The 23,297-nt window shown below is 38.6% G+C and overlaps 3 protein-coding genes across 4 annotated transcripts in view; all 3 read right to left on the minus strand.

The window, feature by feature from the left end:
• Positions 1-1,124: 1,124 nt before the first annotated feature.
• Positions 1,125-10,327, minus strand: LOC135097811 (uncharacterized). Its single transcript, XM_063999896.1, has 7 exons — positions 10,174-10,327; positions 7,488-7,752; positions 7,180-7,376; positions 6,638-7,075; positions 6,200-6,527; positions 5,952-6,086; positions 1,125-2,593 (listed from the first exon to the last, which is right to left on the minus strand). The coding sequence occupies exons 1-7, from the start codon at positions 10,232-10,234 to the stop codon at positions 1,615-1,617; spliced, it is 2,403 nt and encodes an 800-aa protein (XP_063855966.1). The 5' UTR covers positions 10,235-10,327; the 3' UTR covers positions 1,125-1,614.
• On the minus strand, positions 10,276-12,043 carry LOC135101239 (tigger transposable element-derived protein 1-like). The gene is made up of 3 exons (XM_064004954.1): positions 11,931-12,043; positions 11,356-11,604; positions 10,276-11,206 (listed from the first exon to the last, which is right to left on the minus strand). Exons 1-3 carry the CDS (start codon positions 12,041-12,043, stop codon positions 10,276-10,278), a joined length of 1,293 nt encoding a protein of 430 aa, XP_063861024.1.
• A 2,270-nt stretch (positions 12,044-14,313) lies between these two features.
• Positions 14,314-23,297, minus strand: part of LOC135097885 (piggyBac transposable element-derived protein 3-like) — a 98,673-nt gene continuing 89,689 nt past the window's right edge. Inside the window, exons 5-8 of one of the 2 annotated variants that reach the window (XM_064000224.1) lie at positions 21,157-21,432; positions 20,918-21,043; positions 15,574-15,693; positions 14,314-15,066 (exon numbers count right to left, since the gene is read on the minus strand). In XM_064000224.1, the coding sequence (XP_063856294.1) occupies positions 14,468-15,066; positions 15,574-15,693; positions 20,918-21,043; positions 21,157-21,432 (1,121 nt within the window). In that variant the 3' untranslated portion in view covers positions 14,314-14,467. The remainder of the gene's footprint in view (positions 15,067-15,573; positions 15,694-20,917; positions 21,044-21,156; positions 21,433-23,297) is intronic. The other variant, XM_064000386.1, reaches the window with a different exon arrangement.

Consider the following 23,297-nt stretch of genomic DNA (forward strand, 5'->3'; position numbering starts at 1 on the left):
TGACAGCACCAAAAAAGATAAAAATAACTGTGCAGGAAGCAAAAGCAATTGTGCATGATAGAAGTAGATGAAGAGCAACAGTGGAGTGTGTATGAAAATGATGCAGTTTTGATAATCTCTGGGAAGGGGAGTGGGAGTGCTTGGTGGAGTCAGTTGTTGTATGGAACCAGAGTGTGAGGTTCTCTGTAAGTAGTATTCTGCATCTGCTCTGGTCTTAGGATTGGAGTGGGTGCTGGGTAGGGAACAGTCTCATGAAGAGGCAAGGATAAACCAGTGTATGCTGTTAGGTCTTGCTATGGATGTGTGTGGCCAGTTGTGCTGTGCTCAGGCACATATATTTGAAAGGTGGTAATGTTTTTCTAACGCAGAGGCTAGCCCCACCTTCTGCAGTGACATCATGTGTGGCTAACTCCTGATGGGCTGCTGCCTGCCTCCTCCCCTTTCTGCCCCCTGCTGCCCCCCTTCTCTCTCTCTCTCTCTCTCTCTCTCTCTCTCTCTCTCTCTCTCTCTCTCTCTCAGATACACAGATAAATAGAAAGATATTGTGTTGTGTGTGACTCAACAAGTAGCTCTATTTTTTTCCTTTTCCTATGACCCTTCCTCCCTTCTCTTTCATATAATGTATGCTCACTCCCTGAGTCACTGTAATACCACTGATGTCTGTCAGCATCTTTATTTTTGAGAGAGAGAGAGAGAGAGAGAGAGAGAGAGAGAGAGAGAGAGAGAGAGAGAGAGAGAGAGAGAGAGAGAGAGAGAGAGAGAGAGAGAGAGAGAGAGAGAGAGAGAGAGAGAGAGAGAGAGAGAGAGAGAGAGAGAGAGAGAGAGAGAGAGAGAGAGAGAGATATGAGTTGTAGCTGTGTGTCAGCCATGACAATGGCTGATGACACAACTCTTAACCTCTCTCTCTCTCAGATACACTCAGAGATAGGAAGATAGTGTTTGTGTGTTACTTGACAAGTAGCTTCGTCATTTCTTTTATATTTTTCTATGTAGTCATAACAAATGTATTGACTTTTCATCATCCTTGAAGGCAATATTGTTGTAGCAAAAATATACCTTCTTGTACATATGATGTGGGTGCAGTGACAACACTGCTTGTAGTAGTTGACAATAAAAATGCAGTAGACAAGAATATAAAAGTATATGAACAAATTAATATTAAGTACAACACTGTTACTCACCATAAGTAAGTTCTTTTACTGGGTTGGCCATTTATTAATTTTACAACAGAAGCAAACCATATACTACATATTACACTAATTTATTTGAGACAATTAATTTAGTATTACATTCAAAGTACAAAAATCATTTGCCCTACATGGCTCTGTCTTTCTGTCACACACACACACACACACACACACACACACACACACACACACATACACTTATTTTCAGTGGGTTTTTACATTATTCTAATTAAGGTGAACATTCATCACCAGATTTCTTTGCTGTTTGGGGGCTTTCTCTTTTGATGAATCAGTAATTTTGCATCCTTTTGCCAAAGGAGCTGCACTTCTTGACATACTAGCTTGTTGGCAAGATACTGATGTCAGCTGGCATGGAATTTTGCCCCTGGAAGTTCCTCTGAAGGCCATTGCAGAAGGGTACTTGCACTTAAACAAATAAAGCATTCAAGGCATTGGAGGAGCGTACTGCTCTGAGCTTCTTTTGAAAGGAGTCTAGAGCAGACTGTGTGTCTTTGTCACCATACTCATCCACATACTTCCGTATATCTTCAATCAGGCTGTTGGTGTACATGGCAAGAGCTGGGTGAGGCTGCAACACCATTTTGGGAACATTTTCCCTCTTGGATTGCTGATTATTTGCCTCGTTGGCTCCAGGTCCTGTGACAATGATTTCCTTGATGCCTCCAGGTACTATGTCATTGATTTCCTCGCTGCCTCCAGGTACTGTGTCATCAGTTTCCTCACTGCCTCCAGGTACTGCGTCATCAATTTCCTTGCTGCCTCCAGGTACTGTGTTATCAGTTTCCTTGTTGCCTCCAGGTACTGCGTCATCAATTTCCTTGCTGCCTCCAGGTACTGTGTCATTGATTTCCTCACTGCCTCCAGGTACAGTGTCATTGATTTCCTTGGTGCCTCTAGGTACTGTGTCATTGTTTTCCTTGCTGCTCCCAGGTACTGTGTCATCGATTTCGGCACGACACCTCTCTGATGACACTGGAGTCATTTTCTCACACACTAAGAACTCAAGAGGTGGTGTCTTTTTGCCCAGTGCCACAGAGGCTAGCCACTGGCGACGCTCAGGCGAATCAGTGAAGGCCTGTAGGAGTTCCAAGGATTTACTCTCTGCACAAGCCACTTGGTGCTTGCATATGTCGCCCATCTGACCCTGCGGACATTCACAAAGTCCAATCTTCATATCCACGACATATACAACCCCAGTGTGTGATGAACTGGATACTAGGTATTGTTCATCATCTCTTTGAATGGAGAACGTTTCATTGATTGTGTGTAGCTTTGCACAGTTGTCTTTCCTCCCCAAGGCCAAGTCCAACAGCCGCCTCTTCATATAAGAGTCAAATACCTCATTCATGTAAATAAGGAGATGACATGTGTTGAATCCCTTGCATCTGAAAAAAAAAAAAAAACATACAGAAGCGTACAACCAATTGCTATTAATTTTCCATTGAATATAATATTCAGGATAACATTAAAATCATATAAATAAATCAACAAATTATACACAGAAGGTGTTCAAGTTGCAAGGGAGACACATTCTGGAAGGCTCTAGTAACTTGTTTTTTCTTGCAATTTATCATAATTTTGAGTATCATTTTATATATATATATATATATATATATATATATATATATATATATATATATATATATATATATATATATATATATATATATATATATATATATATATATATATATATATATATATATAATATTTCATATATTTAATAGATATTTTTTATGTTTATATGTGTTAGGGGAAGAATCACAAAGGATAAAATAATGATCCATTCCTCAAAATACTATATAAAATGTGATCCCACTGAAGCGTCTCAGTGTAAACAACAATTGCAGTTATTTTACAATCATGAGAAATAAAATGCAAGGAAAACCTTCAAATTGGGATATTTTCTTTCAGAATATAAGACTGTTATTTAGTAATACTCATCCCCACTGTAATTCACTAGAACCAAGGCACAGCAGATGCACATGAGAAACCGATACTACATGAGAGATCAATATCTGGAAGTTTATATTGAATAATGAAAACTGAAAGAAAAAAAAAAAAAGCACATTCTTTTATAACACTGACAAGACTGCACTTTCTACATGATTTTTCTGGAGTTTGGAATTTTCCACTTCCTTGGCCTTCTCTACACCCAGATGCTCCTGATCCTACAAGGCTTACTGGATAGAAACACAGTCCCTCTTTACTTTTAAACTGTAAAAGGAGCATGTATATATTTTTTTCTTTTTTTTATGTAGGAAGGACACTGGCCAAGGGCAACAAAAATCTAATAAAAAAAATGCCCACTGAAATGCCAGTCCCATAAAAGGCTCAAAGCAGTGGTCAAAAATTGGTGGATAAGTGTCTTGAAACCTCCCTCTTGAAGGAATTCAAGTCATAGGAAGGTGGAAATACAGAAGCAGGCAGGGAGTTCCAGAGTTTACCAGAGAAAGGGATGAATGATTGAGAATACTGGTTAACTCTTGCATTAGAGAGGTGGACAGAATAGGGGTGAGAGAAAGAGGAAAGTCTTGTGCAGCGAGGCCGCGGAAGGAGGGGAGGCATGCAGTTAGCAAGATCAGAAGAGCAGTTAGCATGAAAATAGCGGTAGAAGACAGCTAGATATGCAACATTGCGGCAGTGAGAGAGAGGCTGAAGACAGTCAGTTAGAGGAGAGGAGTTGATGAGACAAAAAGCTTTTGATTCCACCCTGTCTAGAAGAGCAGTATGAGTGGAACCCCCCCAGACATGTGAAGCATACTCCATACATGGACGGATAAGGCCCTTGTACAGAGTTAGCAGCTGAGGGGGTGAGAAAAACTGGCGGAGATGTCTCAGAACACCTAACTTCATAGAAGCTGTTTTAGCTAGAGATGAGATGTGAAGTTTCCAGTTCAGATTATAAGTAAAAGACAGACCGAGGATGTTCAGTGTAGAAGAGGGGGACAGTTGAGTGTCATTGAAGAAGAGGGGATAGTTGTCTGGAAGGTTGTGTCGAGTTGATAGATGGAGGAATTGAGTTTTTGAGGCATTGAACAATACCAAGTTTGCTCTGCCCCAATCAGAAATTTTAGAAAGATCAGAAGTCAGGCGTTCTGTGGCTTTCCTGCGTGACATGTTTACCTCCTGAAGGGTTGGACGTCTATGAAAAGACGTGAAAAAGTGCAGGGTGGTATCATCAGCGTAGGAGTGGATAGGACAAGAAGTTTGGTTTAGAAGATCATTAATGAATAATAAGAAGAGAGTGGGTGACAGGACAGAACCCTGAGGAACACCACTGTTAATAGATTTAGGAGAAGAACAGTGACCATCTACCACAGCAGCAATAGAATGGTCAGAAAGGAAACTTGAGATGAAGTTACAGAGAGAAGGATAGAAACCGTAGGAGGGTAGTTTGGAAATCAAAGCTTTGTGCCAGACTCTATATACTTAAAAGTTATTCTGATGAGTTCTGCATCATTAGAAACATTCAGAACATTCCTCTTAGATTATTCTTTCCTAAAGGATGTCATTGTTGTGAGGTGGCCATCTCCACAGTGGGAGTATCTGTCATTTGCCACGCTAAGACAGGGTTAACGCAGTCTTAGCATTTGTGTGGATGTGCACAATTTATGATCAAAGTGAGCCCTTTTTTCCCTCCTGATGACATGTTTTAAAACTAAGGCTTGTTAGGACTGCAGTGTACTAGACAAATATGGTGCATAGCATCAAATTTGAGCTTATGGTTGGCAAGGTAAACAGCACCAAGCACAATTTCATTTTGTGAGTACAGTACCCTTCTGAGTTTCGCGCTATCCAAGTTTTGCAATCATTGAATTTCGCACTTAGTCCTAAATTCTTACCATTCTGAGTTTCATGCTGCTTTGAGAAGTATTGATCACAATTACCAACTGTCAGCGTCATGCATATACATACAGTAAACCCTTCCTAAGTTGTAGCCATATCTCTCTCTCTCTCTCTCTCTCTCTCTCTCTCTCTCTCTCTCTCTCTCTCTCTCTCTCTCTCTCTCTCTCTCTCTCTCTCTCTCTCTCTCTCTCTCTCTCTCTCTCTTTTATTCACTTCTTTCCCCTCTCTCTCTCTCTCTCTCTCTCTCTCTCTCTCTCTCTCTCTCTCTCTCTCTCTCTCTCTCTCTTTCTCTTTTATTCACTTCTTCCCCCTTCTCTCTCTCTCTCTCTCTCTCTCTCTCTCTCTCTCTCTCTCTCTCTCTCTCTCTCTCTCTCTCTCTCTTTCTTTTTTATTCACTTCTTCCCCCTCTCTCTCTCTCTCTCTCTCTCTCTCTCTCTCTCTCTCTCTCTCTCTCTCTCTCTCTCTTTTATTCACTTCTTCCCCTTCTCTCTCTCTCTCTCTCTCTCTCTCTCTCTCTCTCTCTCTCTCTCTCTCTCTCTCTCTCTCTCTCTCTCTCTCACTCTCTTTTATTCACTTCTTCCCCCTTCTCTCTCTCTCTCTCTCTCTCTCTCTCTCTCTCTCTCTCTCTCTCTCTCTCTCTCTCTCTCTCTCTCACTCTCTTTTATTCACTTCTTCCCCCTTCTCTCTCTCTCTCTCTCTCTCTCTCTCTCTCTCTCTCTCTCTCTCTCTCTCTCTCTCTCTCTCTATATATATATATATATATATATATATATATATATATATATATATATATATATATATATATATATATATATATATATATATATATATATATATATATATATATATATATATATATATATATATATATATATATATATATATATAATTTACCTGTTGTGAACAATATCTTTTATGATGCACATAGTTGATTCAGCAAAATTACTGGTGTTGTGGCCATGGGGCAGAGTTCCAGTGCGGTGGTGTGAGCTCCAAAATTGTTGCTGCTCAACCAATTTGGAAAGGTATCTACAATAAAGGAATTTCAGGGCAGTCATTAATTAAATATGCTAGATTATTAATGGATATTTAATATTCTATAACATGAATAAGAAGTGTTATAGGAATGGTAAAATACTTACTTGGTGTAAGAGCGGTATTTTAGAGAATCTTCCCTAGATAAGTATGTTTTCCACACCTCTGTGAACTCAGAGTCAGTTTTGGTATACACCAACCTCTGAGCTACGCTCATCATATTGGGGCGGTCTTCCTTTTTTACACAGCCAGAGGTACAAAGCCATTTCCACACCTGCTGCAGCAGATGGAAAATACATATATATTGTTTGGCATGTGGCCAAACATTGCAGAGAGCCTTCTTTTCTGTCTTGCAGTTGTCTGTCATGAAGCAATCTGGATAGTTCTTCCCAAAGAAGGCAACATCTCCAAGCACATCTTTGAGTAGGCCAAAACCTGTAAAACAAAAAGAATGATTTGCATAGCCAAATATAAAATTCATTGTTGTAGCACTGAAATGTATTTGGCAAATGAGTTAGATAATTAAAATTTTCATAATCATATACCTTTTGTATAAGACAATTCATCTTGCGATGATGATAAGATCACACCAAGTGGCATGGCTCCAGCTGGGCTGGCACAAAGCAGTGGAGTTACAGCTGTCTTGATCTGGTTCACATGACTGGTAGTATCCACAAAGACAACTTCCCCAGCTTCTCTGAATTCTTTGTGGATACGCAACATAAATTCTGTTGCCAAAACCACAACAAATCTGTTGTCATCTTCATCCCAAGCTATCTTGGAAGAAGGGTGGTTTTCTGCATACTTTTTTATGGCAAAAAGCATATCAGGTTTTTCCAGACTACCATGATTATCAGCCACCCAAAGTTGTCTGAGGTAGTTAACAACACGAGGCTTGGGGTTGATACTGTTGTTGGCCATGTCAGACAAGTCAAACATCTTTCTCTCTTGATGAATTCGCCTTGCCTGAGCTGCAGTCATGCCTACAATGATAAAAGTCAAGGAAATGAGTAAGTGCTCCTGTTCATCAGACAGACTGTATTCAAGAAACAATGTGTTTTCTAACTATGAATATCAATAATCTTACCAGCATCAAAGTAAATTGCAAAATCCTTTTTTGTTTCTTGGAGTAACTTAAGTTGATTTAAGGCACTTGCTGACCCAGTGCTGTGGTTGTGTTCTCCTATAATATTGACAATGCATGGATAGTCCTGCACATATTTGTCATGCATTTTGTTGTACTTGGTAATGGCCTTGATCTTGATATCCACGCTCAAGGTGCATCTGTCAAAAAATTAATCCCATGTAACACATCATAAATTAATGAGTATAAGTAGGGAAAAATATGTGCTTAAACTCTAAGAAACAAATTTGACAAATATAAAGTGATCTTACCCAGAATAAATTTTCTTTATTCCTTGACTCCGTTTGCGACCATGCTGGCATTGATAAATGTGCCTCATGTGCAATTTTTTGGTGACATTATATTTCCTTACTACATTTAATGAAGTCTTGAACTTCTTCATATACACTTGTAGCCATTGCATAGCGCGCTCCTCTGTGCTTGCATTTGTTCGTATCTGGATAACATTTTTTTCACTTTGATCTACTATTATGTTCTTGAAACCATCAACATCAAAATTAAATTCCAGCGTAGTGCCTGAAAAAAAAAATAAATAATAATAATAATAAATAAATAAATAAAAACACAAAAGATCACTTAAAATAACACACACTTATCTATCTACCTATCTATCTATGAATATATATATATATATATATATATATATATATATATATATATATATATATATATATATATATATATATATATATATATATATATATATATATATATATATATATATGTGTGTGTGTGTGTGTGTGTGTGTGTGTGTGTGTGTGTGTGTGTGTGTGTGTGTGTGTGTGTATAGTCACCACAAATGAAGTTGGACCCCTATCTGCCTGCCATGGGAAAGAAAAACTTACTACAAAAAATGAGCAATAAAACATGATGTGTACTTTGTACTTTTATTTAGTATTTGGTCATATCTCCCTTGATCTTGATGACCGCTGAAATCCTTCATGACATGCTCTCAATCATTCTAATGAAGTATTGTAGATCCATTTGCTTGTACAATACATCTTCAATGGTCTACTGCAGGTGTGGGGGAGACGTGGTTTTCCCTCCTTCATTTTATCTTTCCTTAACTTCCCAGGCCATTTCAACATACTGATATTTTTCTTGCTGAGGAGTGTTTTCACTGTTTCAGAAGTGTGCCATGGGACTGAGTCATGCATGAATGTGGTAGTCCCACAAATAACAAAGTTGTCAAACAGATTATTGCATAACACTCCCTTGTGTCTTTCACAATTCACTGTTACACCTTTTGGCAAGAAATATAGTCCCCCTTGACTGATCTTCTCACTAATGCAGCCCCACACCATGACAAAATGGCATCGATGGTTGTAGCAGCTACAGTTAGATGAGCAGAGAACCTTTACATGACGAGAGAAAAGTACCTGGAAAGTGTACTTTCATCAGACCATATGACTTCCATCCACTGATCTGCAGTCCAGTCCTTATGTTTCATTGCAAATTTCAATCTCCTTTTCTTTATCTTGTCTGTGAGAAGCGGTTTGAGTATAGCAGTGCGGCAAGGAATCTTGAGGTCCTTTATCAGACAATGTACTGCCCTCTCTGAGGCATTCTTAAGCTCATCATGATGCATTTTATTCAGTTTGTCATGCTGTCAAACATGGGTTTTTCTTTAAAGTCTATCCATGCTCTTTGAAATCTTTTTCTTGCTCCAGGGCAGGTTTTATATACTGGAACTTCATTCAATGGGAGGTGGTGTGCACCAGAAAGAAGTTTTTTAATGGTTCTATTTCCACATGCTAATTGCCTGCATATTTCACTGATGAAGACTACTTCTTCCCTTTTGGCATCTTTGAGTGGCTTGGGACTCATGCTGGATATATGGGTAAGCTTTTACAGCATTGCAACAATTAGATATGGAAAAAAAAGACAAAGTGTAAAATAGGAGCTCATACATGCATCCTCCTACTTCCACTACTTGGGGAGTACTGAGGTTGGCTAAGATAAGATAAGATAACAAAGAGAGAAAAGATGGGAAGGGGGAAGTGGGGATAGTGGGAAGAATAGGGGGGTGATAAGAAGGGAATTTTAGTAGGAGGAGAAAGTCACTGGGGCTTGAGGTTGTCTTGCTCAGGAGGGTAGTTTATACATTCCCTGAGTTGCCAGGTGTCACCAAAACACAAATCACCCAACTTTAGCAGAAATTCCAAGACATTGTCTGACTTCCATTTTATGTGCCTTTTGAACGCAAGGGGTCCGACCATTTACAGTGACTGTATATATATATATATATATATATATATATATATATATATATATATATATATATATATATATATATATATATATATATATATATATATATATATATATATATATATCCCAGACCTGCATTTATTTTCATGTAATGGAACAGTCTGCAATGTTTTGTAGTGTGGACAGAGGGACATCTGCCAGTAACTTGACTTAGTAGCATTTAGTGATGCTATACACATACAAAATACTTGTTAATAGTGAATAACAATATTGCATATATTCAAAAGGTTCTGATGAACCCAACAAAATAACTTGTTAACAGTGAGTAACAATATCATATTTAATAACTTATTCATAAAATTTTATTTTGTCATCTACTATAGTTTTATTGGCAACTGCCAGATTCAGCATTCCTAAAGTAAACTGCACTACATGGAGGTCCCAATGATATGAGCTGTTAGATTCCAATAGAATTGCTCGTATAGCAAATTCTTGTATAATGAAACACAATCATTATATGTATGTATATGTATGTATAATGAAACACAGGGGTTAGGTTTCATGACCCTTGTCAAAAATAAGTTTTCAAGCTGAAATGTATGATACCAAACACAACAAATGTGTTTATATGACAGAACTGTTGATAAAGCAACCTGCAAGAGAAAACAGCACACAAAGAACATGATTTCATACTAATTGAACATATAAAACACACATAACACTCACCATTAGCATAGTTAAAGAGTCGAGTCACCAGTTGCGCAGTCCTGTTCTCTCTCTGAGGCATGAAAGAAAATGAAGGTGACTGCGTTTGTTGGGATGACTCAGTTAGAATCTTCCTGCTTCTCCTTGATCACTCAGGGAAGAGGGAAGCTCCTTAGTGCTAGATATTGGGGCAGGATCATCTACATCCTTCTTGATGATCTTGAAGTAGGAGGGCAGGCCATTGGTGGAGGAAGATGTTGATGGTGAAGGTGAGGATTTAGGCTTGAAGAAATCCCTGATCTTTTGAACAGCACTGGCTTTCTTTTGTTGAAGTTTTTCATATCTCCTCAGCCCATCCATAATGATACTCTTGAAGTCCAAAGCCCTGTCAAACTGAGGGTCAAACTCAATGGCTTTTTCTGCAAGGCATCTACCATCATCAATTATTTCTCTCAGTTGTTTGATGGTGAACTCCTTGGCAACTGGGGCACCTTCACTATCACTTTCACAGTGCTTTTCCAGGTGAAAGAGCTCCTCACCAGTCAGCTCTTGAGTGTGGGAGGTGAAAAGGTCTGCCATATCATCAACCTTCTCAAAGCCAACATCTTTTGCAAGGGATGCAATCTGTTTGTGCACAGCTGGTAGCTCTTTCTTTGTAAATCCCTTAAGGCTATGTACACATGCAGGACACAGATTCTTCCACACTCCATTCATATTAGAGGGTGTTATTTCATCCCATGAAAATTTGATTATCTCAAGAGCATGTTTAATGTTAAAATTCTTCCAGAATTCCTTCACTGTCATTTTGCCATCACAAGCTGCCTCATACACTGTCAGGTGTGATGTGCCTTGAAAGTGGCTATTACACCCTGAGCCATAGGTTGCAGGATAGCAGTAGTATTTAGAGGAAGAAAAACAAACTTGATATAAGAGCATGAGTCTTCCAATGTTTTTGGATGACTGAGCATTGTCAAGGATCAGCAGATATTTGTTGTCAAGGTTATTTGCCTTTGTGTATCTCTTCATGAAAGGTAAAACAGTCTGTGATGTAGTCCTGAAACAAATATGGTGTCACCCATGCCTTAGGATTGGAGCGCCAAACAACTGGTAGCATTTACTGAACACAGCCTTTCAGTGCACATGGATTCTCAGAGTGGTAAACAAGCAAGGGTTTCAGTTTAACATCTCCCTCTGCATTCCCACCAAAAAGGAATGTCAGGCAGTCCTTGCTTACTTTGTGTCCTGGTGCTGTTTTCTTCCCTTGAGATGTAAGTTTGGGATGGCATCTTCTTCCAGAGGAGGGCAGTTTCGTCAAGGTTAAAAACTTGCTTGGGAGAGTAGCCTCCCTCCTCAATAATCCTAGTTATCTCCTCTGGACATTTCTTGGCAGCCTCTGTGTCAGCGCTAGCATCTTCATTTTGAATTCTAATGTTCAAGAGGTTCGCACGCTTCCTGAAGCATGGTAATCAAACATCACTGGCAGCAAAGGTACACCCTGAATACCTGCAGATGTGCTAGATCCTGTGCTAGTGGATGATTCAGGCTCCTCCTTGCATTTTTTCCAGAGTGCAAGTGCACAGGTTTGATTCTGGCTTTCTAACTACATTCGTAGCAATTGTTCCATTTTCTCTATGACGAGGTCACAAGAACAAGTAGCTTACACTCTAGTACTTAATGCTGCAGTACCTGCAATCTCCAGCACTTTAACACTAGACTTGATGATGGTGCACATAGTAGATGAGGACAGACCATAAATATGACACAGGACAGAAACTCACTCTCCACTCCTGTGCTTCTTAACAATTTCCACCTTCTTTGCGAGTGTTATTGGCACTCTAGATTGTTTGACCTTACTGCTAAGACTGGAACTCACTGACCGCTTGGGAGGCATAGTTAACACTAGAAAGGAAAAATAAGGCACAAGCTATACGCCATATGGTCAATCACACACACACACACACACACACACACACACACACACACCACCACATCAAATACACCAAATGAAAGAACATGGCAGCAGTAACACTGTAACACATCTAACTATTGATCAGTCACATAAAGCACTGTACACTGTACTTGTACTGCATTGTCAATATGCTTGTAAGCAAAATGATGATAGAGTTCAAGTATAATAACAAGCAGTAAGGCCATAAGAGTGGGAATCTAAGAGACATCAAGTTCAATTTAAAAGAAGAACGGCAGGAGAATGCATGACAGGTAAGGGACAAGGGAAGGATGCATGGTTCTCTTTCAGTGCTCAAACTTGTCTCTGTGTATCTGCCTGCTTGCTACAACAAAATAACTTATTAATGGTGAGTAATATTATTATGCTTAATATTTTGTTCATATAATTTAACTTTTTTGTCTATTGTAGTTTTACTGGCAACTGCTAGATTCAGCATTTCCAATGCACCCACATCCTAAGTAAGTCCACTTTTGCTAATGCAACATTGCTTTCAAGGAACAGAAAATTTCAATACTTTTATTTTTACTATAAGACACTGCATAAAAAAGAAATGACTAATAACTAATACAGTGTCATTGCACACACACACACACACACACACATACTATCTTCCTACCTATATATCAGAGAGAGAGAGAGAGAGAGAGAGAGAGAGAGAGAGAGAGAGAGAGAGAGAGAGAGAGAGAGAGAGAGAGAGAGAGAGAGAGAGAGAGAGAGAGAGAGAGAGAGAGAGAGTGCAGCAGCAGCAGCAGCAGCAGCAGCAGCAACAGCTAATCAGGAGTTAGCCAAGTGATGTCACTGGAGAGGGTGGGGCTAGTCTCCATGAAAGAAAAACCCTACTACCTTTTGAAGCATGGTGCTTGGGCTTCTGAGGTGTAATATGGAGGACAACCACACTGTTTCCACCAGGAGCTAAGTGTGTGCGTGTGTGTGTGTAGTGCTTTGTCTGGGCCCTCCTATCTGGAACTGCCTGCCTGAGATTGATGGATTAATGAATTCAGTCATCTCATCTAAAAAAAAAAAAAATTGGTGCTGGATTCCCTTTGGAATTTTTGTTTATAATTTTTATCATACCAAAGTGTCAGCTATAAAGCACTTGTTATTTTTATCATAGTATATCTGATGTGCCTCACATAAATGTAGGAGTTTTTAAGCAAGTTTTGCTTGTGTATTTGTGTGAAATTATATGTTTCTGTGTAATATGAAGATTTTGCTAGTGACACAAAAGAACAATCTGAATATAAATTGTGAAGGGGAGTGATTCATGAACAAGGTTTTTCAGTCATTTTCTGCCTTGGCTTATTATCCTTGATATGTGATTCTGTCATCACAAATTAATTCCAGTTACCCTCTGGACACCATTCTAGTGACTCCTGTGAGCCAGCCAAGAACTGCTAAATGTAGTAAAAATGCCTATAACAACAGCCACACAGACACATATGGTGATAGAGCAGACATTTGAAACTCTGAAATCCAGATTCTACTGTTTGCATGAACCAGGTGGCAACCTACAGCACCACTGAGTTAAGCATGCGCATATAGCAATAGCATGTATGTAGTTGCACAACACATGTATTTAAAGAGGAATTCCCCTGAATGAGCTACTACTTGATAATAATGAACCTGCAAATGAAGAGTATAGAAGAGACATTTAAGCCTTTTTGGCTTGTTGCAAGACTCTCATCGAAATTGTCTTTTCATAGAGATGCTCACTCTCTTTCTCTCTCTCCCTCCAAAGATCTCTTTTTCACTGAAGACAGCATCTAAGGAAGTGGCCTTGGCAGAAGAGCCTCTGTGTCTTCCAACTGAAATCTTCCCTCCTCACTTGTTCAAAGCCCTCCACCAGTACCTTCTGTCACAAGAGTGGTAGATGAGTGGAACAGACTCAGTAATCATGTAGTTAGTGCCAGGACACTAGAGAGCTTTAAGAGAAGATTAGACAAGTTTATGGATGGGGATAACAGATGGAAATAGGTAGGAGTGTTTCATACAGGGACTGCCACGTGTAAGCCTGGTCGCTTCTTGCAGCTTCCCTTATTTCTTATGTTCTTATGTTCTTATGTACTCCATCAACCTAGCTTAACATCTAAATGCCCTTCCAGTCTTTTATCATACTCACTTACATTTCAATATTGTGAAAGTAAAAGAGAAGTTTATTAAACAATTTATTTTCACCTAAAATATGAGCCTAATATATTATTAAAAACTAATAGTATACTGTATTTGTAAAATGAGAAAAAGAATAAATATTCCATTTAAAAATCTTATAAGTAACATGCTAACAACCTGTAATTATACCTAAAACTAAGACAATATACACGATTTACAAACAAAATGGTCTTGTAATTATTTTTTCTTGGAAGCAATTTTAGCCAGGGAATTGGCTATGACTTCCAGCACTGTAGTCATAGCCTTCACATGACTACTGAAAGTGGAATTCATCACTTCCAGCTGATCACCTATCCTATCCAATGAAGCCCTGATGTTCCTTGTCTCACTGAGGATGCCTTTTTGAATCTCCACCATCTGAGGAACTGCCACACCGTCTAACCTCCCTCTGTGTCGCCTGCTGGGACCAGCAGCAGGCAAAGCCACTTTAGGAGGAGACGATGATGGCAATGGGGCTACATCCCTGCTGGGACCAGCAGCAGATGAAGCAGCTTGAGGGGGAGATGGTGTTGATAAAGGGGTTTCACACCTGCTGGGATCAGCAGCAGGTATAGCAGCTTGAGGGAGAGATGGTGATGGCAATGATGTTGAGGGCTGTATGGGGAGAGTGTGGAGTGATGTGGGCTGCACTTCTGGCAGAGAAAATGGGAGATGGTGGCTTTGCTGGCTTGGCCCTGGCTGAGGTGAGGATGGAAGGGATGAATCAGCCATAGTAGCAAGTGTTCCTGAGTAACAGGGCAAAACATATTGTTCCATATTGCCCTCTTCATCCAGCACTGAAAGCAATGAAGAATCACTACTATAAAATATTTACTGATTCATAAATACAAGGAACAATACACCCAATAAAGATTCAAATATTATTCATTTAAAGAAAAGAAAAAGGCTGACTATAAAGATTGCATTAGCTTTACTGGCTGATATTTTTAGTAACAATAAAGAGGCAAACCATTTGTGGGTGTGAGAGCAAATTTCTAAAAAAAAAAAAAAAAAAAAAAAAAAGCACAGCAAAAAAGAAAAAAAAAATTAATTAAAAAAAAAAAAAAAAAAAAAAAATATATATATATATATATATATATATATATATATATATATATATATATATATATATATATATATATATATATATATATATATATATATATATATATATATATAAAACTTTGTAAATTTGTCTATATATTTAAATAGGCATATGTAAATCAATACAGAGGTTGTTAATATGCAGGATACCATAATGTTTAGATAATATACTGATAAAACAACACACATAAATTAATTACCTGTGACCACCTCCTCCACTTCTTGATCTCTTGGCATGCCCTTAACTGCCTGAGGATCTAGCAATTGTGCCACTGCTTTCTCTGCACTTGTCAGCTTAGGTAGTGTTCTTGGCCCACCACCTACATGAAATTCAAAATATTATGAACAGGAAACAGAGTTTAAATTGTTCTCTATCAGTTCCTAAATACACAAAATGACAAAAAATTACATTTTCACTTGAAATATATGTGATTATGAAAAGTGAACTTGGTAGGAACATGAACAACAAAATAAAAATGGTATGACCTTAACAGTAAATCCATTCAAATCAAAAGCCAAAGCTATTAAATTTATGAAATTTTCTGGAAACAGAACAGGTAAACAATTTCAAGATTATATTTTCCAAAGGGATTGAACTACACCAAGCTAACCCAACCTCACCAAATATATCACAGGAAACAAGTTAGGTTACTCAAGTAAGGATTAATTTACAGTAGAGCCTCACATCTGGCAAATGTGGTAGGCTAAAGAAAAAATCACATCAAGTGCAAAACTGCCAAATCAGGGACAAACTTTAAATGGGGGAAAATTAACAAGTCTTTCATCACCCAAAAATTACCTGATTTCCCTACTTTTATACATACTTTTATCCCAAGGAAGTAAGTCATAATTATACTTAACCAATATAAATACATAAGGACACTGAAACTTACCAATGACATATTCACAAGTACTTTACTGAGTGAAAAAGTTAACATAGTTTAGGGAAGAAAAAAATTGCATAGGTGGTGGCCTAGGTTGCTGCCTCAGCTGCCACTCTCAGACACCTCATTCAAGTCCTCCTTGTCTCCATTTTCCTGGATGGCTTGGGCCAGCTGTTGAATGTCAGTAGTTTCCAAAAAACCATCAAAATCTAAATCCTGGTCATTATGTCCATGTCATCTATCACTAAGTCCATGCTTCTTGCTTTTCTTCTTTTCCTCATTTTCCCATTGCAGCAGGTATCATGTTATCATGGAATGTTGCTTTGCCCACCTTTTTGAATGGTATATCTCATTCACAAGTTCAGTGGCTTTTTTGGGATGAAAAAAAGCCTCCTTAAGGGCCTATTACACTGGACAAAATTTCCACGATCCTTCAGTCAGACCCACAATTACTGCTGGCGTGGTTGTCATTATCGGTGATTTTTATGGTAACCACTGTTTTCCAATGCCATGTTAATTTCACAGAAGGACCACAATTTTTGTTTTGATACCCTATTGAACACCAATGATGATTATAAACAAATTATCACATGTTTTGCTTCATTGACACCATTCAGGCCCAGCATGTTAAGATTTATAAGTGAATGATATTACTTTGACTTGTCTGCCTTGCACTCATCACTACAATACCACAAAATGAACAGAAAAAAATGCATTTCAACCCAAGAAAAAGTCAGTTATGTGTCACCCTAGACACAGCGAATACTGACAAATATTGGTCATTGTTGGTATGGGTGTGAGTGAGAAGAGATGCACTTGAGATGCCAAAAAGTCAATTTGTACCAGCCCATTTTTTATGCATGCTGAAAGGCTTTAAGTGAAACGTGCTCCCCAAGTACCATATACTGCCATGATGCAAGATCACCGGTGTGTGTGTGTGTGTGTGTGTGTGTGTGTGTGTGTGTGTGTGTGTGTGTACAAATCTACCCTTATGTTTTTTTTGACCTCTACATGTAGATGTTACTAATTTTCTGGGGAAACAGATCAGCTTAGATAATGAAGCACTATATAGCCACATCTAATAACCTCATAGCAGTATCCTAACTGTCACATAACCATTTTTAACAGCCCCATAACATCCTAATTGACATAATACAGTCTCCTAACACACACAAGTTTCCTAACTGCTGCCTTCTTTGTAAACACTTGGATGTGAAGAGGTACATCTACCATATTTGTTGTCATAAAAGACCTATATAGACTGAGTACAGGACTAGAGTGATAGGAAGACCACAGTAGGAGGCCCAAAGAAGCAAAAATCCACAATTTTATGACCAAAGATCCAAGGAAATTTTGCCTAGTGTGATAGGCCCTGTACAGTGTTGAAGATTCATCCCCTCCAGGGTACTGGTAATGGTAACAAGGAAGGCCAGCACATCAGATAGGACTTTGGTAAACAGCTAATTTTTTTTAGGGAATTTCACCATGTTCATTTAACACTCTTCTTACTTCTCATCAACATTTACCATTTGTTCAACTGTTTGCTCTTCTTCACCATCAACAAGCTGAATGATTTCTTCTTCAGACACTGTACTATCAGGAAAACTCTGATGTGGTATAAATATGAATGATGAAAACACAAAACTGCAGATACATTTTGCATTTCACTAAAGTGTTAAGCCCCAGGTAAAAGCAAAGGTTTCCCATGAGACACTCCCATCCTCTGTCTCCCTGCTGCTCCCCAGCCTCCTACTCTCTCTCTCTCTCTCTCTCTCTCTAATAATAATAATAATAATAATAATAATAATAATAATAATAATAATAATAATAATAATAATAATAATAATAATAATAAAGATAACTACAAATGATAATAATAATGAGAGAGAGAGAGAGAGAGAGAGAGAGAGAGAGAGAGAGAGAGAGAGAGAGAGAGAGAGAGAGAGAGAGAGAGAGAGAGAGAGAGAGAGAGAGAGAGAGAGAGAGAGAGAGAGAGAGAGAGAGAGAGAGAGAGAGAGAGAGAGAGAGAGAGAGAGAGAGAGAGAGAGAGAGAGAGAGAGAGATAGTACAAACAGGTTACTGCCCAGTGACAGGCCTAGACTTTCACCTAGTGGCCAGCAAAGTGTCTGTGTGTGTGTGTGTGTGTGTGTGTGTGTGTGTGTGTGTGTGTGTGTGTGTGTGTGTGTGTGTGTGTGTGTGTGTGTGTGTGTGTCTAATTATTATTATTATTATTATTATTATTATTTTATTGTTATCATTACTACTTTCTCTCTCTCTCTCTCTCTCTCTCTCTCTCTCTCTCTCTCTCTCTCTCTCTCTCTCTCTCTCTCTCTTACATATTTCCTGTCTCACTTCTTTCTTTCTCTATTCACCCTTCTATACTGCTCCTCAACCTGTCCATCATTCCCTCTCTCCACTTTATCTTCTCTCCCCACCATATGACCTCATTTTCCCCCTCCCCTATTCCATTAGTGACCTATTTTTCCTCTAGCTTCCTCTCCCTTAATCCCCATTGTCTTTATCCAGTCTCAACCTCCTCCCAACTTTCTTTCTAACTCTCTTTTTCTCTTCTTCCTTGTTTCTTTGGCTAGTCTTAATGACTCCTCTGTTCCCCTTCTTGCTGTTGTGTGTGTGTGTGTGTGTGTGTGTGTGTGTGTGTGTGTGTGTGTGTGTGTGTGTGTGTGTGTGTGTGTGTGTGTGTGTGTGTGTGTGTGTGTGTGTGTGTGTGTGTGTGTGTGTGTGTGTGTGTGTGTGTGTGTGTGCGTGCCAATATGAATATACTATTATTACAGCTACTACTGCTGCCACTAACAACAACAACAACAACAACAACAACAACGACAATCAATGCTTGGACACCAGAAAGGACTTAACACAAGAGCATTAATGGGAGCCTGTCCAGTAATGGGGCAATACTTCCTTCTAACTGGGCATGAAGTGAGAGAGAGAGAGAGAGAGAGAGAGAGAGAGAGAGAGAGAGAGAGAGAGAGAGAGAGAGAGAGAGAGAGAGAGAGAGAGAGAGAGAGAGAGAGAGAGAGAGAGAGAGAGAGAGAGAGAGAGAGAGAGAGAGAGAGAGAGAGAGAGAGAGAGAGAGAGAGAGAGATTCTTTACTTGAGGCTTAACACCTCTATACCATCAAATTAGTTTGTAATTTTTTCTGCTTTTTCCACATTTTTTTATACCACATTAGGGCTTTCCCAATACTACCCTGGTACTGCCTTTGGTACTGCAGTTGCCCCTTGAAATAAATTTGTTTTTGTCTGCCTGTCCTTTTCCTATTGTTACAGCTTTAAGTGGATTGGCAAAAGATGCCAGGCATGTTTAAATGTAGCAAGTTATCTTTCCCCAGGCCACACATATGAGGCCAACAGCAATCTTAACATAAAAGTTTTGCCAAAATTCCTTCACTGTCATTACTGCCTGCCCATTTTACCCTGCCCTCTCGCTCTTTCCTGCCCGCTCCCTCTCCTCTGGTTTCCCTTGATTCCCCACCTGCTCATTCTCTCATTTTCATCATCATTCCTCACTTCAGCTGTTTCTTTCAATTCAACCACTTGGTCATAAAACTAATTCCTGATCCAGTGGATGTAATTCAGAAGTGGTCTTTGGAGGCAGGAACTGTACGAGCACTTTAGGGTGACAATCAACAAGAAAATTAGTATGCCTGGAAGCATTACCTGAAAATCAATGTTCTCCTGACAACAATAATTTCAGGGTGGGGCACAAGCACTTCATCAAACCAATCGATAGACAGAACTAAGATCAAGTATCCAGATTTATTACTGTACCACACATAGTTTAGGAGATTAGACATATAGTTTTTGTAGGAATGCAGTTTAGCAGGTTCATGAACAATAACTAGATTCATTTTAATCCTTTCACTGCCACTTGATATATCTTTTCTTAATCACTAACCATTCTGGGACATCTCTTCTTGTTCTCTACTTCTTGTTCTTGTACTCCCTCTTCACTTTCAGTTCATTGGCCTTTATAGATGTCCCACCACTGTTAGATATACTTTCAGAGCCTCCTAGAGTTGCCATTATGTAGAAGGTTAATGGTGAACTCTGCCACAGATGAGACACAACAACTAAAAGCAAGTCTGGGCCAGCTAGGTGGTGGCTGTGAACTGAATGGTGGTACCAGTATAATGTATGGATGTACAGGTAACAAGTTATGTCATTTCAAAATAGCCAATAAATGACAAACTCAAACAACTGGATTTCACTTGGTTAATGAAATCTTTAACATATCATATTTCAGTTTATATTATATTTTGATTTTTGGTTTGGTTATAAAAGGTTTTGGATGATCTGTAAACCTTGAAATATTGCCAAATATGAGGCTTGCTCATCAGATAGGGGGCTTTGAAAAGTTTCTAATGTCATCAAATGTGAAATTGCCAGATTTACAAATGCCAGATGCAAGGTCCTACTCTATTTTAAAATGTTTTTAAAATCAGCTTGCACTTCACTATGTAATATGTATAAAGCCACAATTAACTCCATATATACAGACATGTATATAGTCATCCTCTTCAATTATGTCCTTTTTTTCATTTTTTTGTTTTTAGGCTTTACATCCAGATTCCCTAATCTATCAGAGCTAAGACAGTGCCTCCTAATGAAAAACTCTGAATTTGCCATTTTGGAACAGTTACCCTGAGTGGATGCCCTTCCTACCCTTGGACCATGGCTAGGATTCAAATCCATGTGCCTGAAGACCCCTTGGCTCCTAAAACATCCATGGTCCCACTGTACCATGGTTGCCCCAGTATTGGTTGAGACTATAATACAAGAGAGAGTGACATGTGATAGAAAGACCATGTTACACAAAAATCCATGTTTTATTACCAAAGATCCACAGAAAATTTAACAATTGATAAAAACGGTTTCTCACCTGTAGATGTCTGCTCCCTGTGGAGTTGTCCAATTTTTTTCTTGGTAATGCTTTTAAAGTCAGCAAACTTGCTTCTGATTTCTGTGATGTTCCTGACAAAGTGGCTCACAATGTTGACCTCGGCTGTCACTGCCTTCCATGCCTCTTCCTTCATTGAGCCAGTGAGGTGAGGAGTGACTGGAGCAGCAATAACATCCCATCTCTCTCTGACTGCTGAAATAAGCGTCAGGAGCTCCTCCTTTGAAAAGTTGGGGCGTCGCTTTTTGCACAGGGGCTCTGCAATATTTGAGACTGCTGCTTCTATGATTCTTTAGGCAATATAGTCAAGATTGCTATAACGTACACAAGGTGTCCCAGAACGTGGCCACGCTATAAGGAAAACATGCAACACTAACAATACATGCTATAGGAAAACACAAAATTTAAGTGGTGTCAAGAGTTGGGAATATTTCTTCCCCAAATTCCATCAAATATTCACTGCACTTTAACCTATACTCATATATGCTCTATCTATTAACTCGACACAACCTTCCAGATAACTATTCCCTCTTCTTTAATGACATTCAAATGTCCTTTTTTCTATAATGAACATCCTCGGTCTGTCATTTACTAATAATATAAACATCTCTTGTTAAAACAGTTTCTATGAAGTCAGGTATTCTGAGTTATCTCTGCCAGTTTTTTTCTCACCCCTACAGCTGCTAACTTTTACATGGGCCTTATCCATCCATGTATGGAATTTGCTTCACATCTACAGCGGTCCCACTCCTACAGTTCTTTTTAGACAAGATGGAATCAAAAGCATTTCATTTTATCAACTCCTCTCCTCTAACTGACTACCTTCAACCTTTTTTTTTCTTTTCCTGTTTGGCAATCTTTTGCTCTAGCATCTAAGTCAGCCTTTTTTTCATAATATTTTTGTTGCCTTTGGCCAGTGGCCTTCTTACATAAAAATTGCCACAGTGTTGCATCTCTTGCTATCTTCTACCACGATTTCTACAATAACTGCTCTTCTAATCTCGCTAACTGCATGCCTCCCATCCTCCAACAGCCTTGCTGCACAAAACTTTATATTTTCTCTCCCCCCATTTATGTTCACATTTAATGCAAGAGTAACCTAGTATTCTTCATCATTCATTCCTTTCTCTCTTGATCTCTGGAACTGCCTGTCTATTTCTGTTTTTCGATCTTCCTATGGCATGAACTCTTTCAAAGAGGGAGGTTTCAAGACACTTATCCTCCAATATTTGATAATCCCTTTCAACCTCACTTTGGGAAATGGCTTTCAAGTGGGTCTTTTTTCTTAATTTTTATTGCCCTTGGCCATTGGCTCTTTTACATTAAAAAATAGATAAATAAATTAATTAAATAAATAAATAAGAAAATAATTTCACTAAAGGACCACAATTTTACTTAGATATCCTGTTGATATTATCATCAGCAGCAAAATTATCCCAGGCTAGACACAAACACAGCCTTTTATCTTTCTTGGCTATTGCTGACTGTATAAAGCTCATTATTCCATAAAACTGGCTCTAGCAGCTAGAACCACTCACATGAGCAACTGTGGCTGAGCAACAGGCACATGATGTCACTGATGCCTGACAGACTGCCAGGCAGTCATAACCAAACATTGGTTAATCAACAACTTACAGTTTTCTCTTTACTTCTCACTCATAACACCATGTCTATACTTGATATAGATCACTTAATTAAGTTGAACAAGGAAATGCCATATGGGGCATATGCTGCAATAACTACAGCAATAAGACAGCAAAAGGCAAGATATGGGAAGAGATGTGTAAAATCTTTGTGTCTGGCTTCAGAGATGGATTCAGCAGGAAAAAACAAAGCAGGTATGTATCTTTATTATAGTTATATATACTCTATATGCTATCCATATGCAATCTGTTATGTTGTATGAGGCTACAAAACCCCATGTGGACCAATCTATAAAGAAAAGAAAATCTCATAAATATCTCAAAGCAAAACACCATCTCTTAATTTCAACAAATATTTTGAGGTAGTGAATACACATGGATCTTCTTGAGATTTTACAGAAATATGCTAAAATGACCTAAAAACATGACTTGCGTAAAAAAGTGTGTAGAAATGAGTTAAAAACCTTCTCTATGTTCAGT

Source organism: Scylla paramamosain, chromosome 1, assembly GCF_035594125.1.
Source record: "Scylla paramamosain isolate STU-SP2022 chromosome 1, ASM3559412v1, whole genome shotgun sequence".
Taxonomy (NCBI): Eukaryota; Metazoa; Arthropoda; class Malacostraca; order Decapoda; family Portunidae; genus Scylla; species Scylla paramamosain.

Bases quoted from the DNA above. Each gene is read 5' to 3' on its own strand.
- LOC135097811 (XM_063999896.1), bottom strand. From the start codon at position 10,234: ATGCCTCAGAGAGAGAACAGGACTGCGCAACTGGTGACTCGACTCTTT. The intron at 7,753-10,173 runs GTGAGTGTTATG...TTTTTTTTTCAG, and splicing joins ACTCTTTAACTATGCTAATG to GCACTACGCTGGAATTTAAT. The intron at 2,594-5,951 runs GTAAATTATATA...TTTTTTTTTCAG, and splicing joins AAAGATATTGTTCACAACAG to ATGCAAGGGATTCAACACAT.
- LOC135101239 (XM_064004954.1), bottom strand. From the start codon at position 12,043: ATGCCTCCCAAGCGGTCAGTGAGTTCCAGTCTTAGCAGTAAGGTCAAA. The intron at 11,605-11,930 runs GTGAGTTTCTGT...ACCATGCTTCAG, and splicing joins AAGAAGCACAGGAGTGGAGA to GAAGCGTGCGAACCTCTTGA. The intron at 11,207-11,355 runs GTGGGAATGCAG...TATTTGTTTCAG, and splicing joins CTGCCTGACATTCCTTTTTG to GACTACATCACAGACTGTTT.